We start from the raw sequence: 17,262 nt of genomic DNA on the forward strand, positions 1-17,262 counted from the left end.
AAAAAAAAAAAAAAAAAAAAAAAAATCCCCAAACCCAAACCAAAAACAAAACTTAAGTCTTCCAGTAATGAACACAGTATATCTTTTGATTTGTTTTGGCCTTGAATTTCTCTAATTTTTTAGTTTTCAGTGTGAAAGTTTTACACTTCTTTAATTTATTCCTAAGTATATGTGTTAGTTACTTTTTTGTTGTTGCTGAGACAAAATACCTGACACTCAAAGGTAAAGGGGGAAAGGCTTATTGAGCATATATAGTTTGTGGAGGTTTCAGTCCATAATCAGCTGGCTCCAAGGCAGTGTGGCAGAGGGGCAACAGTTCACAATGGTGGAAACAGCAAAAGAGACAAGAGAATTTAACAGCGACTTTCTGTCCATTTCATTTTATTCAGACTACTGGTTTAGCAGTTTAGTAATCAAACATCCTTAATCCTAGCATCACATGCTCTAGATTCACTCGCCTCTGAAAAGACTACATGAGGCTTTAGTAGGATATCTAGACATAAGCCATAACAGTATATTATTTTTTGATGCTATTATAAATGGAATTCAGTTTCTAGATTATTCACTGTGACAGTACAACTAAGTTTGTATTTTAATCTTATGCCCTACAATCTTGCTAAAATTAGCTCTAGTGTGTGTTCATGTACCTTAGGATTTTCTACATAAAAGATCACAACATCAGAAAATAAAGCTATACTTCTTGAAACAATTTAATGAGATTTGACTAATGATGATGTCTTAGTCATGTGACTTTGAAAAAATGACACTGAAATCTTTAGGTCATGAGTCCCTTGCGTATAATTCAGGAAGAATGTGCTGGGATTTCCATTTTTCTGAGTAAGGAGAGGGCCAGCAGTATTCTGCAGTTCACACAGACTCTCTTTCAAAGCAGCTGGACATCTCTTCTTTCCATAAGACCAGAGGAAAGACAGGGTTCTTATAGTACCAGTGAGCAAATTATACAAAAAGTACCTCTTCAGAGTGAATGAAGCTCCATTACAAGGCACATGGCAAGATGAGTGGAGCACAGCTGGGTTTAAGCACTCACTACACAGTCTTCAGCCTAGCACCTCTGCGTAATCCACAACTACCAAAGTGCTTAGAGTCATTGGTGCTAACACAGGCATACATCAGTGCAGTGGCAGTACTCCTGGGGAGATATGAAAGGGTCTTTCTCCCACCAGTCTCTGAAACCTCTTATATACTTGAATTTCTGTAAACCAGTATCAGCCTGAGAGAAGCAAGCTAAAGATATACTAGACAAAAATATAAACCCTGTGTGCTTCTTAGAAGGATCTTAAAGTGGCATACACAGTGCAGTTTTTCAACAGGCTCCATTGGGAAGTCTGCTTAGGGAAAGGCTAAGTTGCAGGAAAAGATCAGGGGTCTTACAGTCATTGAATATAAAAAGAAATATGATATTTTTAAACAAAAACTGCCCAGAAAATTCTCAGATTCTCTATATGTGCATCTATGCATTATTTTCTGTTACCTAAATTTGTAATTAAACTAGTTTCATGGCTAAAATATATATACAAAGAATTATCACTTTTTAATATCTTTAATAATATTTCTCTATTCTGGGCTACCATGATCTTTTGGCAGAACTATTGTAATAGCTTCCTGATTGGTCTTCCTTCTTAGAATCAAGATACTCCACACATACTTTATCTACATCAGTCAGCTCCCCTCACTCCCGTGCTATAAAATGTGCTCATAAAGAATTTCTCGACAATTTTTTCAATAGCAATGGGAGGCATATTTGGCTCAGGTCTGGCCATCCCTACTCATGGAGGTTGCGGCTCCCCTAACTACTTCCAGATTCATATGAACCACTCTACATCAGAATATGGGATCTGGCTTCTCTGGAGGCTCCCTAAGGCTATACCAATACTTGTCCAAGCTGTATTAATGTCCCAAAGGATAAACTTTGACTAACAAGAGACAGGAGATGGGACTAGGCTAAGAGATGGTAATTTCACATGGTTTGAATAAAAGATGTGCTATGTGACAAAACAACCAGCTCAATTTTTCTGCAAGGTTAAGACCCACTGGTAATGCATTTCTACTTTCCTTAATTCATTTCCTTTTTCTTTTCATTCTTTATTACTTTAGATTTGAATCACTAAATAAGATCTTATCTTTGCCAGGTTTGGTGGCACATGCCTATAATCCCAGCACTCAGGAGGCAGAGGTAGGATACGACAGATTGGAGGCCAGCCTAGGCTACACAGTGAGTTCAAGGCCATAGGCAGGGCTTTTCAGAGGTGGCTGGACTAGGGTGTGACATTCTGGGAATCAAAGATGTGATACTAGGATTGATTCATAGTGTGACTCCAGGATTAGGGGGTGTGATAGAATATAAGAGACAGAAAGAGGGCTGCTGTGGTCTCTGCTTATTACTTGTTGCTGTTGCTTTGTTTCTTCACTACTTTGCTGCCTTCTGCCTGCCATGAACTGTTTTCCCCCTGCCATGCCACCCTGCCTCAGAGCCAGCAAATAATGAAATGAAACCTCTAAGAATTGTGAGCTAAATAAACCTTCCTTCCTTAAATTTTGAGTGTTGGGTATTTTGTCTCAGCAATGAGAAAAGTAACTAAGCCACCCTCTATGATAAATGAAATGTACCTCTTTTCTAGTCCTGTAACACCCAACTCTCCTCGACAATAGCACAAATTTTGAAGTCAGATAATAGTTTTGTGGCTTTTTTGAGACAGGGTCTCACTATGTAGTCGAGACTGACCTGGAACTCGCTATGTAGCCCAGGCTGGTCTCGAACTCACAGCGATCCTCCTGCCTCAGCCTCCCAAGCGCTGGGATTACAGGCATGCACCACCACACCTGGCCTAGTTTTGTGTGCTTAGACAAACTTATTTCATGTTTTTGAGCTTTGTTCCTTATTGATGAAATATTGGTTATATTAGCAGCTACTGAGATGAATCAGTGTAATATAAATGATGCCAGCTACATGTAAATACTCAGTAAGACAGCCATTATGATTATGTCTTATTTATCCTTGTATTTTTACTATTTAACATACATCCACAAAACAATAGGTATGCTTAATACCTACTAGGCTTACAACAACAAATGTTCTCTGTATTTTAAAAATGTCTATTCCAAAACATGAAGCACTCATTTCTGACACTTTCAATCTTGCCAAAAAAAAAAAAGAAAGAAACAAAATTATCAGGTTTCACTCTGGTAAAATCTTTTCACAGAAAATATTCACTGTATTATTTGCAATTAAGCTTGAAGAAAACAATACTGATACTGCCAGCAATCACTTTTATGATCTATAATTTTCATGATGTTTAAGCCATATTTTTACCTCTCTGACCACACACAAAATGTAAGTATTGCTCTGCTTCCTGTAAAAGTAAAAGGTAAACAGTATGTCCTCAAGAGCAGTTATGTAATTCCAGAAGTCTGTGTCTCTTACAGGAAGATACCAATTTTCCAAGCTAGAGCTGGCAACCTTGAAGATTCCTCTTCACACTAGGAGTCTACGCATTTGGCTGCCACCGAGAGAGACTGACTCATAATTACAGGCTTCTCATACAGGTATAAAATGATACATGCAGCTGGGGATTTAGCTCAGTGGTGCCACTGCCTGCCTTGCGAGTACAAGGTCCAGAGTTCCATCCCCAGTACCAAAAAAAAAAAAAAAAAAGTCATGCAGCTCACTAACTAGAAAGACTACCTTTCAAGCAAATACTCGAATTGAAAATCCTGCTTCTTTTTTCCTTTCCCTCTGCCAGGCCTTTTTAAAGCCATTTTTCAGGCAGCTACAAACCGTTCATTATTTTCCTTTATTCTAGAAGATACAACGACATGGGAAAACAAACAAAAAACTATGATGCTTCTCCTAGAAATCAGGAAAAAGCACATGAAAATTTACTTTCTTAAATCCAGAGGGTATACTAAATACTGCTCACTACCTCTAGAGCTCTGAATCAAAATGTTTGCGGATAGTGCTCATATTGCAAATGAAAATGTGGCTCAGAAGTTCTTCCATTTTAATGTATTTTTTCCATTTTTGATAGTTTGTTTGTAGCATTCATTCAACACACAAATACACAGAATCTGTATTATACAGCATGAAAAGGAAGACATATTAACATACTAAGAGCTGTTCTGCTTCCAGATCAATACTACCAATCATTAGGAAGATGCAAATCAAATCCAGTATAGTGTACCACTTTATAATCAATTAGGGTGGGCTATCAAAGTAACAGGTATTGGTGTATAAAAAAGATGTATAAAAACTGGGACTACTGTACATTGTTGATGTTAGTATACAATGGTGCTGCTATCATGGAAAAGAGTTTGGCAGTTCCTCAAAAAGTTAAACATGATTAACTACATGATATACCAAAATGAACTGGAAACAGAAACTCAGATAACTTTCACGTCAGTATCTCACTGCTGTTTTATTCACAATAACCAAAAAGTGAAAACAAACTGAATTCTACCAACAGATGAATAGATTTTTTAAAATGTGTTGCATACATATAATGGAATATTATCCAGCCAACATAGATAAACCTTAAAGACATAAATACAAAGGGACAAGCATTGAATAATTCCACTTATATATTACATCAGGTAAATTCATATAGATAGGGAATAGAACCGAGATTACAGGGGATGAAGGGAGGGAAGATGAAGAGTTAGTGATTAACTACTACAGATCTGTTTGGGATGATGAGAAAGCATCGAAAGCATTTAACAGTGATGAACACTGAGAGCATACTTAACAACAGGGAATTGTAGGGGCTGCGGATTTAGCTGAGGGGTGCTGTCACCTGACTTGCAAGCACAAAGTCCAGAGTCTGATCCCTGGTACCATAAAACAAAACAAAACAGTGAATTGTATGTATTTAAAAATGGTTAATCTGCTAAATGAAAGAGAAAAATAGAGCCAGTAGTGGTGATGCATGCCTGTAATCCCAAAACTGTAGGAGGCTGAAGGAGGAGGACTGCAGGAGGATCTGAGCCTATCTTGGGCAACTTAGCAAGACCTTGTCTCTAAATAAAAAATAAAAAATGGCTGGGGATGTAATGCAGTATGAAGACCCTGGGTTTAATCCCCAGTACTACTACCACCAAAAAAAAAAAAGAGGATAACTGTTTAAACAAAAGTAGTAACAATGTGACATGGGTTTATAACAACATAAAAGTAAGATGCATAATAGTGTGAAGATTGTGGGAGAGAAATAGAAGTACACTATTATTAAGTTCTTAAACTTTAAATGGCATAGTATAATATCACTTGAAGGCAGATTATGATAAGTTAAAGATAAATGCTATAAACCCTAAAGCAACCACTAAAATAAAATAGTTATGGCTAAAAAAATCAGCAAATAAGATAAAATGGAACCATCAAATATCAAGAATCAAAACACAGCTTGATCCAAGGATTTATTTATCCCTTAACAGAAACTCCTTGATAAAATGCAGTATGTACTTTTTAATCACCCTATGAAAGGTCAGTTTATTACAACCTACTCAAAAGTATAATTAAGTCAATGAAAATAAATGGTAAAACCACTCACTGCCCAGACTGGTGAGGTAAAGCCTAGAATCGCAGCCTTGGCTCCATCAGCAACGAAAGGAATGACATTTTCTCCCAGACGTGTGTCTCTAAACAACGCTCGAAGGATATTTAGAGCATGGACCTAGAAGGAAGAGCTCAAAATCAGCTGTGGGCTGAAAACTATGCTAATTCGAAACCTTGCATAAGATTACAGGAAGAAATGGACAATCCACAAATTATACAGCACATTAATAAGACATAATAATGAGTAATTAGAATTAATAAGACTGAAAAATGAGATGGGGATTTGGAGGAGGAGGAAGGGGAAGGGGATTAAAAAAAAAAAGAAACAGGACATGTTTTGTAGATGTAACTACACACCAAGATAGGACTAAAAACTGTAGGAACTCCAAACATGTACTAATAGAGGAAAAAATTTAAAAAAGAAAAGATTTGAAGAATGTAATAAAAATGTCTGATTCAATAAACATATGTAGAATCTTGCACTTAAAACATTCTTTTTAAGGACACATATAATACATACATTCATTCACTCATTTCCCAGTACTGGGAACTGAATCCAGGACCTTGCATTTGCCAGGCAGGCATGGCCCCCCGAGCTACATCCTTGGCCCCAACATTTATTTTTTTAAATGATGTAAAACTCAGCCACAAATAAAGTCTCAACAAATACCAAATAATTACTGTTTTATATTCTTTGATCACAGTGAAACTAAATTAGAAATAGTTTTTAAAAATATTTTCTAAATTAACTCTAATCAAAGAAAAAATTTTAATATTTAAAGTTGAATAATGAAGCTACTACAGAAGGATGCACCTTAGTGAAACTTAAAAAAAAAAATGTATACTTAGATATATATATATGAACTACTTGTACTAAAAAATATGACTAAAAATAAATGTGCTGTATGCCTACGTAAGATGACCAAAAAAGAACAGAGAAAGAAAATGAAAAGAGAAAAAAATTTAATAGCAAAGATACAACTAAGAGCACTAATAAAAACACAAGAGGATTCTCTGAAACAAAAAAATTTCTGTAAGACTAATGGAGAAGAAAAAAAAAGGAACAGATAAGAAATGTTATGAAAGAAGACATGCCTGCAGATATAGCAGAGAATAAAACAAAAAGTAATACTGTGACCAATCCTACTGGAATCAGTTTGAAGAATTAAAATAAAATAAACAGGGCTGGGGATTTAGCTTAGTGGTGCTGTTGCCTGCCTTGCAAACACAAGGTCCTGAGTTCGATCGCTGGTACCAAAAAAAATAAAATAAAATAATAAAAATAAAATAATTGACTAAAATACAAATTTTATCAAAACAAATTCAAGGAGAAACTGAATACTTACAGATACTATCATTAAAGAAAACCAATAAAAGTCTTCTCAAAGACTTAAAATATAAAACCAACAATAACAAAAAAAAAAGCACCATGTGATTTCACAAATGAATTCTACACTCAGAGAATACATAACCACCATCTTACATAAGCTGCAAAGAGAAGACACCCAGATTTGTGAATCTACTATAACGTGGCCATCAGAACAAAGTATGAACAACTACATGTACTGTATCCAGTAATTATCCCTAAGTGTATCCTCAACAGAAACACCATTAAACATCTCTGAGAACTATCTTAAAAGTACTATTCTTGGGGCTGGGGATTTGCCTCAGTGGTTCCGGTGCCTGCCTTGCAAGCACAAGGCCAGAGTTCAAGCCCCAGCATCAAAAAAAAAGAAACTATTCTTAATAAATCAAAATTTAAAAGTGTAAAGTTCAAGTTGGTAATCTGTATGTACAAGATTATTAGCAATGAAAATGAATAAATTACCATATTGATGGATATCATAAATGTAATGTTGACCAAAAGAGATCATACCAAAAACATGGTTTAAAACATGTGGCTTGTGGGTGTTTGCTTGTTTTTACTGGAGATTGGACTCAGGGCTTTCACACTGAGCTATTTCCCCCGTACTTTTTGGCTTTTTATTTTGAGATAGAATATTGTTAAATTACTAAATTGCCCAGGCTGGGCTCAAACTTAGGATCCTTCTGTCTCAGCCTCCCAGAGTATGAGGATTAGAGGCATGAGCCACCACACCCAGCTATGTGTGGTTTTATCTTTTCAGAATTCAAATAACAATTAAAACTAAAACTAAAGTATTAGAAGTTAGCCCGGTGGTACTCTTGGGGAGAGGATGCTGATTGAAAGAGAGCATGAGTGGGCTTTCAGTGCTAGAAATGTTCCATTTCTACTTGGCTCCACAAGTGTGTTCCTTTTGAGAAACTATATTGAGCTTTACACAAGACTTGTACACCTCTCAGTATGTATACAATCATTAAAATGTAAAATACATATTAAAAATGGACAGGAACATCAAGAGAAAGGAAAATCACAGACCTCAGTAATCCGATGAAAGACACAAAAATGCATTTTTTAAAGATTTTAAACCAAATCCAACAATGTATAAAAACATCATGTCCAAGTTTGGTTCACGCTCAGTACACAAATAGGGGGCTGGGGATTTAGCTGAGTGGCACCGCACCTGCCTGGCAAGCACAAGGTCCTGAGTTCAATTCTGAGTACCACCCCAAAAAAGTATTCCAGTTAAAAAAATTAACATAATTCACAGAATTTGCCAATTCTAGGGGGAAAAAAGTATTTACCTCAAAAGATGCTGGAAAGCATTAAATAAAATTAACTCTTGTTGATAAAGGACAGAGTAAAATTTACAAAAAATAACAAAAACAACATAAGGATTGGATTCCTGCTATCTCTATATCTATGCAAAACTCTACTGCAGGTTTCAGCAGCACAGTAAGAAAAATTTTTTAAAAATTAAGAGCTGGACATGGTAGTATATTCTTGTAATCCCAGCATTTGGGAAGCTAAGGCAGAAAAAAAACCACAAATCAGAGGACAGTCTGCAAGTTCGAGGCAGGCCTGGACTACATAGTGAGAACCTGTCTCAAACAAATAAACTAATGAACAAACAAAGATTAAGTATTAGAAAAGCAAAACAAAAAGTCTTATCTACTGAAGATATGATTATCTATAAGGAAAACTCAAAAGAATTCATAGACGAGTAATTGTTATATTGTAGCAATTCAGGTAAATGTACAATAACTGAAAAAAAAATCAATTCTTTTCTTTCACAACAGCAAAAAATAATCCAAAAATTTTAAATATCATGTATGATTATAGGGATAAAAATATGTAGAAATAAAAATAAAACATCTAAAAAAGTATTTATAAAAAACTTCAAATGTCAGCCTCTCTTCAAGAGTTCTATATCTAGCAGATGCTTTCTTAAAAAAATACACAGCAAAGATTTACACCCATTGTCTTCCAAGCAAATTTTGTCTATTTCCCTTATTACCTGGGGGACTGTGCTCTGTGAGTTATCTGCAGGCCCAGCCAAAAGGATTAACTCTTTCATTGTTATTTTCAACAAATCCATTTTGCCTTTCTTTGGTTCAGATGCCAACAATGCCTATGGAAAAGTAACACAAAAATTAATGAGCTTTTATTTGACATGTACCTATTTGTGATTTCCTTGTATCGATTCTCAAAATTAAAATCCTCTAATTCAAACTCTCCTTTATAAAGGCATAGCTATCAACGCAAGTTCAATACGCTATATTACTCTGGGTGAGTGGCTTAATCACTTCCCAATCATGTGCTTGTTCAATCATACAATTCTAAGAGGCTGTACGATGGCTCTTAATGATTATTCCAAGGCGATCACGATTTGGTGGCAAGTTTCTGAGAGAATTAAGCAAGTCACTTTGTTAACAATTTAGTCAACAAAAAAATTCTTTTTACTTGTTTGGAGGATTCTTAGAGATAGAAGAATTATTTACTATTTCACAGAAGAGTCTACTCCTAGAAGACTAACTGAAATATAATATTTCAAACTCCATAGGATAAGAAAAAATACTACAGACTCCAAATGGATCCAGTATTTGAAGTCTGAAGGAGTTGCTCGTTGAGTTTGTGGCAAATATTGCTGATATTTAATAAATGTAAATATGTGATATCAACCCACTTGAGGCAATAAAAAGAACAAAGTACTAATGGATGCAGCAATATGGGTGAACTTGAAAACATGACAATAAGTGAAAGAAGTCAGACACAAATGATCACATATTATAAAACTCCATTTATATGAAACGTCCAGAAGGTAGATAAGTGACTGCCTGGGACTAGGAGTAGCAGAGGTGGAGGTGAATGAGGAGTGATTACTAATGGGCTTCGTGGATTTTCAAGTGATATCCTATGCTAAAATTGGATTGTGCTAATGTGTGTACAACCCTGAAAATCCAAGTCCTTGAATAGCATGCTTTAAATACATGAATGATATCTCAACAAAGCTGTTAAAGAAAAATCACTTTAGCTGCACTCTCCGACTACCTTTCTTTTATATCTATTTTTCATGAGTACCATATAAAGCTACCAGCTCTCTAGAGTGAAAGTTTTAAGTTATTCATTGTTTCTAATGCACAAAAGAGGAAAATAAAACACACACACACACACACACACACACACACACAAACAGGATTAAAGGAAATTTCTCACAGTATATTTATGTTCATAAGAAATACATATTATTTCTAAACACTTTCAAAGAATGTTATATCTGTTTACACAAAAGTTTATAAACTAAGCACAAGAACACACCTTTATTAGCAAGTCATGCTGAGAGAAACAAATGGAACTTTCTTTGAGCAGACTTTTCATATAATTTAGACTTAACTGAAATAAATAACAAAGTTATACTCAATGACCCAAATATCTTCTAGGCACCACTGTTTTTTTTCTTTAAAGAGCAAGGAAAAGTTATTGCCAAGTGAGGCTGGGGTAAGAAAGTTCACCTGCAAATCATACTGCTAATCACTACAACCATGCCTAGTACAGTACTAGCTGAAAACCACAGACAGGAAACACACACCAGAAACATGCAGCAAGACCATGTTGTCACCTTAACATCTGTCCTCAAACAAATTATGTATAAACTCAGATAAATAATGTACAAACAAATGATGTATAAATGTCAAAAAGAATCACACTAATCCAGAAGGGGTCAGATCAGGAAGGAGTTGATTGCCAAAGGTCACCAAAATTTAGCCAGGAGAACTAATCTAACTACCTCTCTCAACAATTCCTGCAACTGGTGGCCACTGTCACCGAAAAATCATGAGGGGATTGGGAATTTGACAGAGGAATTTAAAAAAAGTATACAATATAAGAGTAGTAAAAAAAAAAAAAAAGAGAGAGAGAAACTTTATTTCTTTTCATTGTTTTCATCACACTACTCCATTCTTGGATTTTATCTTACTCCACATTAAACGCCACTTGGGATGGAGTCTAATTAGTACTGTGGGATACTGATTTTTATTCTTTGGGATCCTGAAGAGGTTAGTCTCATTTTTTACACAATGGGAATGAAATACCAATTGACAGGAATATCTAGGTATGCTGATCTAGAGCAATCTTCAAGGTGAAATTATGAAGAAAGAGGCAAACAGTGGATCTAGCATGTTCTTAGCTGTGTGCAGGGATCACATATACATGCAGGTACACAAATACATTCTCCCATGCAGACAGATCAGAAGTATTCATAGCTGTTACTATTTCTAGACTTTTGGCAAGTCTCATACCTTTTCTAACCTCCAATTTCTTTCTCTATACACAGCAGTTTTTCTCTATGATAAATATAATAAGAATACCTACCTAAATATAATAAGAATACCTAATAAGAACAGGGTTTGAGGGAGGATTAAATGAGGTAATATGTGAAATTACTGATAAATGTCAGCTACTACTAAGATTATGGTAATTTTATGGAAGGATTATAAAAAACACTGGAGATTCCTGAGGATCTTGAAATTGGGAATATTATTATTTTTGTGATTTGGGGTGGGGGGCAGAGGGAAGGTTGGCATGTTTACTTCTTGGAAGTGATCAATGAATGTGCCACAGTGATGGACACCTACTTACTACCCAGGTGGAAATCTACACCTCTCTCTATTTACAGGCCACGCATTAAAACAAAGCCACAGATCCTACGTGTAGTATTGAAAAGACAGAGATGGGCCTTATGTGACTTACTCGTATGTCAAGGATAGAACACACTACAAAAAGATGACCAACCACAATCTTCCAGGTAAGTACCTGTATGTAGAAAGGGATCCCAGCACTGCGCCGTGTAGCACAGAGTTTGGATGAAGGGTTACTGCATTTAACTTCCTCCAAAACATTCCATAACCACTGTTCTGGCAGCTTTTGCAAATTCACATTAGGGCACCTAAAAGATACATATAAGTAAACATTTGGAATTATCAGGTATCACAAGATAAAAGTACAAACTACTGTCATACATTAACACTGATGGAAAATAATAAATACACTATCTTTTCATCGGTGTTGGGAGGGGTAGAACTAAACTATGCCTCCTTGTCCTTTTCACTTATGCTCTTCTTTGCTAGGGGTCTTAGACTCTGAGGTCCCATTTCATTCAACGACTATATGCCAAGTTGTGTGCTGGTTGCAAATTAAGCTTAAATACATAGGCTTGCCACCATAATTAGAATGTTCTAAAGAAAGTTAATCAAGTTCTCACAGGTGTGCATACCACAAGAAGGAAGATTTTTCCAGGCACAGTGGTGCAGGTACTGGGAGGCTGAAGCAGGAGAACTGCAAGTTTCAGGCCAGCCTAAGCAAATTAGTGAGACCCTATCTCAATAAAATTAAATAGACTCCTGGGAAGATGATGGAGTGGTGAACAGCAGGGAAATAGCCTCTTTGAGACTTGCTGTCCAGATGCTAGAATAAGCAATGTGAGGAAGAGATGAAGGAGGGAAGTGGGTCCCTGGGACCTAGCAAGGAAATGAAGTGAGAATTGAAGCCCACAGGGAGAATGAAGAGAGACTTCAACAAAAAAGAAGGAAACAACAAGTGTGCTTTCTCCTTGAACCCTGACTCACCACATAGGAAGGGCAACTCAAACCTGCACACACACTATGACTACTGACTGGTAACCTCAGAGACCTCTACTGAGAAACACACCAGTGGAACAAAGCAGTGAACACAGCAGATTGCAGTGGCTGTTTGTCATTTTCTAGGCTGTATTTGATGCTACCACTGTGGATGATTTTACTACTTTAGCCAAGGTGACATAGTTGCTCTCATCTGTTGTTCTTCCTGGTTTGCCAAGACTGAGACTGTGTAAGGGTCATACACCATAGTATAGGCCAGTGCCAAACAACCAGGGTCTAGGCCAAATAGGCAGCAATCTCTCATCCCTAATAAATTGAAGAGGTAGATTCTTCCAGCAGACTCAAAACCCCAAAGCCAGCTACACCTGGAAGACAAAGAATCATTTCCCTAGGGTTCTAAATACTAGCAAAAAAGCTACTTGCCACAAGCAATTTATAAGCATCAATCCAGGAATTAAAAATAAAAATAAATTTAAAAATTAAAAATACATGTATATAAATAAAATGAGAAGTCAGTTAAGCAAGATGCAACCCCAAACTTCCACCTCGCCAAACACAAACCCAGGGGGCAATAAAGTGGAACAATTCAAAACCCACCTAACTGGACTCTGAAGCAGTAACAGAAGTAACAAAGCAAATGAATGAGGATCTAGAAAAAAAAAAAAAATCAAAGCAGAAATAGTATCTCAGATAACTATAGAGATGGTGACCACAATAACAGATATAGTGACTCTAGAGCAGATACAGATAAAAAATATAGCCTCTTAGGAAAATGATGGAAACCATGAGTAGCCAACATAGGAAAGAAATGGAATCCATAAAACAGATTCAAACAGATACCCAGGAGATTCAAAATTCCACCAAAAGTACACACAGCTGAATGAGCCAATGTGAGGACAGAATATCTGATATAGAAGACAAGATTGTGGTTAGTGACCATGAAAATAAAGATTTCTTTAAAATAGCAAGGCAGCGCAAAAAAAAAAATCAATCCAACAGCTAGCTGCTAGATGATGCAAAGAATAACAAGAAACTGATCAAAGTCAATAAAAAAGCAGGAGATAGGGCAAATGACATTAAAAACCTCTTTTTTCAGACATAATGGCAGAAAACTTCTCAAGCAAGGAAAAAGAACCTGACATACAGATAAGTGAGGCATATACAACTCCAATTACCTATGATCAAAACAAAACAAAACAAAACAAAAAAAACTACACCAAGCCACACAATAGTCAAGATTCCAGAAATTCAACACACAAACAAAGTATTAAAAGCTGTCAGAGAAAAGAAATCATCTACAAAGGAAAGCCCATCAGAATCACAGCAGACTTCTCAACACAAACCCTCAAGTCACGGAAAGCTTGGAATTAAGTATTTCAAGCCCTAAATAAAAACAACATCTAACCCAGATTGATATATCCCACAAAATTATCTTTCAAAATTGATGGACAAATAAGAACATGTTCTTCACGACAAAGAATACCTGAAGAAATTCAGAACCACCAAGACAGCACTCCAAAATGTTCTGAAGGACATTCTAGAAAAAGATAATGAGGACTACAATTAAACAATAATGCCAATACAACATTCTGGAACTTGTGGGAAGCAATGAAAGTAGTCCTGGGAGGGAAATTAATAGTGGTGAATTCCTGTGTTATAAAAACAGAACAAGCTCAAATAAACTAATGTTGAACCTCAAGCTTCTAGAAAAACAAGAGCAGGTCAACCCCAAAGCTCTATACCGGGGTGGGGTAGGGTCATAAAGACCAGAGCAGAAACTCATGCAATGGAGACTAAGAAAATGATAACAAAGAATCAATGAGTTGAAAAGTTGGTCCTTTCAAAGATTAAATGAAATTGATAAACCTTTAGCCAACCTTATCCAAAAAAGGAAAGAAAAAGGCCAGGCGTGGTGGTGCACACCTGTAATCCCAGCACTCAAGAGGCTGAGGCAGGAGGATTGCTTTGAGTTCGAGGCCAGCCTGGGCTACATAGTTCCAGGTCCGTCTCAACTACACAGTGAGAGCCTGTCTCAAAAGGGGGTGGGGGAGAAAAGACTCAAATCTATGTAATTAGGAATAAAAAAGGGTGAAATCATAACAGATCCTGCAAAAATCTAAAAGATTATCAATACCTACTTTGAAAATCTGCATTCTAACAAGATGGAAAACACAGAAGAAATGGACAGATTCCTAGCTATATGTGAATTACCAAAGCTGAATCAAGAAAATTTAAAATTCTAAATAAATAAACCAGTATCAATGAAATTGAATGAAATCAATGAAATTGAAGCTGTAAGGAAAAAGTCACCAACAAAGAAAAGCCCAGGCCATGACAGATTTATTGCTGAATTCTACAGGAAATGTAGAGAAGACCTAATGCTGCTACTTCTCAAACTTTTTTTTTTTTTGGTGTTTTGAGACAGGGTCTCACTATGTAGTTGAGACTGACCTGGAACTCACTATGTAGCCCAGGCTGGTCCCAAACTCACAGTGGTCCTCCCACCTCAGCGACCGCCTCAGCCACCCAAGTGCTGGGATTATAGGCATGCGACACCACGCCCAGCTCAAACTCTTTAAAGAAACTAAAAGGGAAGCAATACTCCAAAATTCATTCCTGCAAACAAGTTTACCTTGAAACCAAAACCATAGAAGGATCCAACCAAAAAAGAAAACTACAGGCCAATCTCTCCCTAATGAACATAGACACAAATATCCTCAATAAGATACTAGCAGTCCTCCCACCTCAGCGACCGCCTCAGCCACCCAAGTGCTGGGATTATAGGCATGCGACACCACGCCCAGCTCAAACTCTTTAAAGAAACTAAAAGGGAAGCAATACTCCAAAATTCATTCCTGCAAACAAGTTTACCTTGAAACCAAAACCATAGAAGGATCCAACCAAAAAAGAAAACTACAGGCCAATCTCTCCCTAATGAACATAGACACAAATATCCTCAATAAGATACTAGCAAACAGAATGCAGCAAACCATCAAGAAGATTATAAACCATGACCAAGCAGGATTCACCCCAGGGAAGCAGGGATGGTTTAACATATCCAAATCAAAAAATGTACTACAGAGTGGCACTGCGCCTGTCTTGCAAATGCAAGGTCCTGAGTTTGATCCCTAGGTACTGGGAGGAAAAAAGAGAGAGAGAGAACTAAAAAAAATCAGACTGCCCAAATTTAAAGACCCAATTCAAAAATGGGCATCTGAAATGAATAGAAACTTTTCAGATGAAGAAGTAGAAACCACAAATAAATATATTAAAAAAGTTGAACATCACTGATTATCTGAGAGATGCAAACTGAAGCAATGCTGAGAGTCCATTCTACTCCAAAAAGAATGGCTGTTATCAAGAAATAAACCAATAATAAATGCTGGTAGGGCTGTGGGGAAAAAGGAACCCTTCTCCACTGTTGGCGGGAGTGTATACTGGTGCAACCACTGTGGAAATCAGTGTGCAGATTCCTCAAAACACTAAAAGTAGAGCATTTGATCCAGCTCTACCTCTGCTGGGTATCTTCCCTAAAGAATTAAAAACATCATATCACAGTGATATATGGACACCTATGTTTATAATAGCACAGTTTGTAATTGCTAACTCTTGGAAACAGCCCAAATGCCCATAAGCCAATAAATGAAGATGTATTTTTTAATACAATGGAATACTACTCAGCCATAAAGATAAACTTGGGACATTTATAGCTAAGTGGATGCACCTTAAGACCATATTCTTCAGTGAAATAAATCGGACACACATGTTTAAATATTGCATTGTTTCTCCGGTATAAGAAACTGAAAGTGTAAGTAAGGACTAAAATGTATAATAGATACTGTGAAATAGAAAGAAAATGTTCAAATGGGCAGGGGTACTAGGGATGGGGATATGAGAAAGGAAGGGAGGGAAAAGAAAAAATGAGAAAAGAAGGAAAAAATGGAAAGAAAGCTTTTGTAAATAAAAAAGGGAAGAAGGGTAGGGAAGGGAAGAAGGGAGGATAGAGGGATGGGAAAAATAAGTATCAAGATATATCATGTACAGGTACAAATTCCCTATGATGAATGTTTTCACTATCTATACTTAACATGTATGAATAAACTTAATTAATTTCTTAAAGCTGTAAAAAGATACAGAGATTCTGCCTTATATTTCATAGAATAATTAACACTACCAAGCTTGATTATAATCTTCACAGTTTTTCATTCAAAAACTAAAACCCAAATTTCTCAAAGCAATTATTTAAGAACTGATAATACAGTTATAGATTAGATTACTGCCTTCTTTTGTTACTTCTTCACTGTCCTCCCTTCATTAAAAACAAAAAGATGTATTAGGGTTAATTTACTCCACAAAAATAGCAAGAAAAGTAAAGAGAATTAAAGCAAAAGCCATTTTTGATGTTCTAACCACCAAGCAAAGAGCTGGAGTTACACAGAAGTGAAGAAAGTAAAACTACTTGAATTAATATTATCTATGAATGTCATTTACTTGTACTCCTAACCCCACAGGACTAACTGCCTTATAAATGATGCTACAGTGTAAGGTCAAGTCTTCTGTAGGGTTCACTATGTAGGAAAAACTAAGAGGAAAAAAGCAACTGTAGGAGTCGAGGGGTATTTTCTACTTTCCTTGTTCCTATTCAGTGCACTGAAATATGAGTAACTAGTGCTAGCTCAGGGATGATTCTGAAACTCACAGGC

At 36.3% G+C, this 17,262-nt stretch overlaps 1 protein-coding gene across 2 annotated transcripts in view; it reads right to left on the bottom strand.

Annotated features, from left to right (window-relative positions):
* Positions 1-17,262, bottom strand: part of Thada (THADA armadillo repeat containing) — a 316,151-nt gene that overhangs the window by 232,653 nt on the left and 66,236 nt on the right. For both annotated transcript variants that reach the window (XM_033763829.1, XM_033763831.1), the window contains exons 23-25: positions 11,736-11,868; positions 8,941-9,054; positions 5,559-5,681 (exon numbers count right to left, since the gene is read on the bottom strand). In XM_033763829.1, coding sequence (XP_033619720.1) covers positions 5,559-5,681; positions 8,941-9,054; positions 11,736-11,868 — 370 coding nt within the window. The remainder of the gene's footprint in view (positions 1-5,558; positions 5,682-8,940; positions 9,055-11,735; positions 11,869-17,262) is intronic.

The sequence above is a fragment of the Fukomys damarensis genome, unplaced genomic scaffold, assembly GCF_012274545.1.
Source record: "Fukomys damarensis isolate Sample0158 unplaced genomic scaffold, DMR_v1.0_HiC HiC_scaffold_2, whole genome shotgun sequence".
Classification (NCBI taxonomy): Eukaryota; Metazoa; Chordata; class Mammalia; order Rodentia; family Bathyergidae; genus Fukomys; species Fukomys damarensis.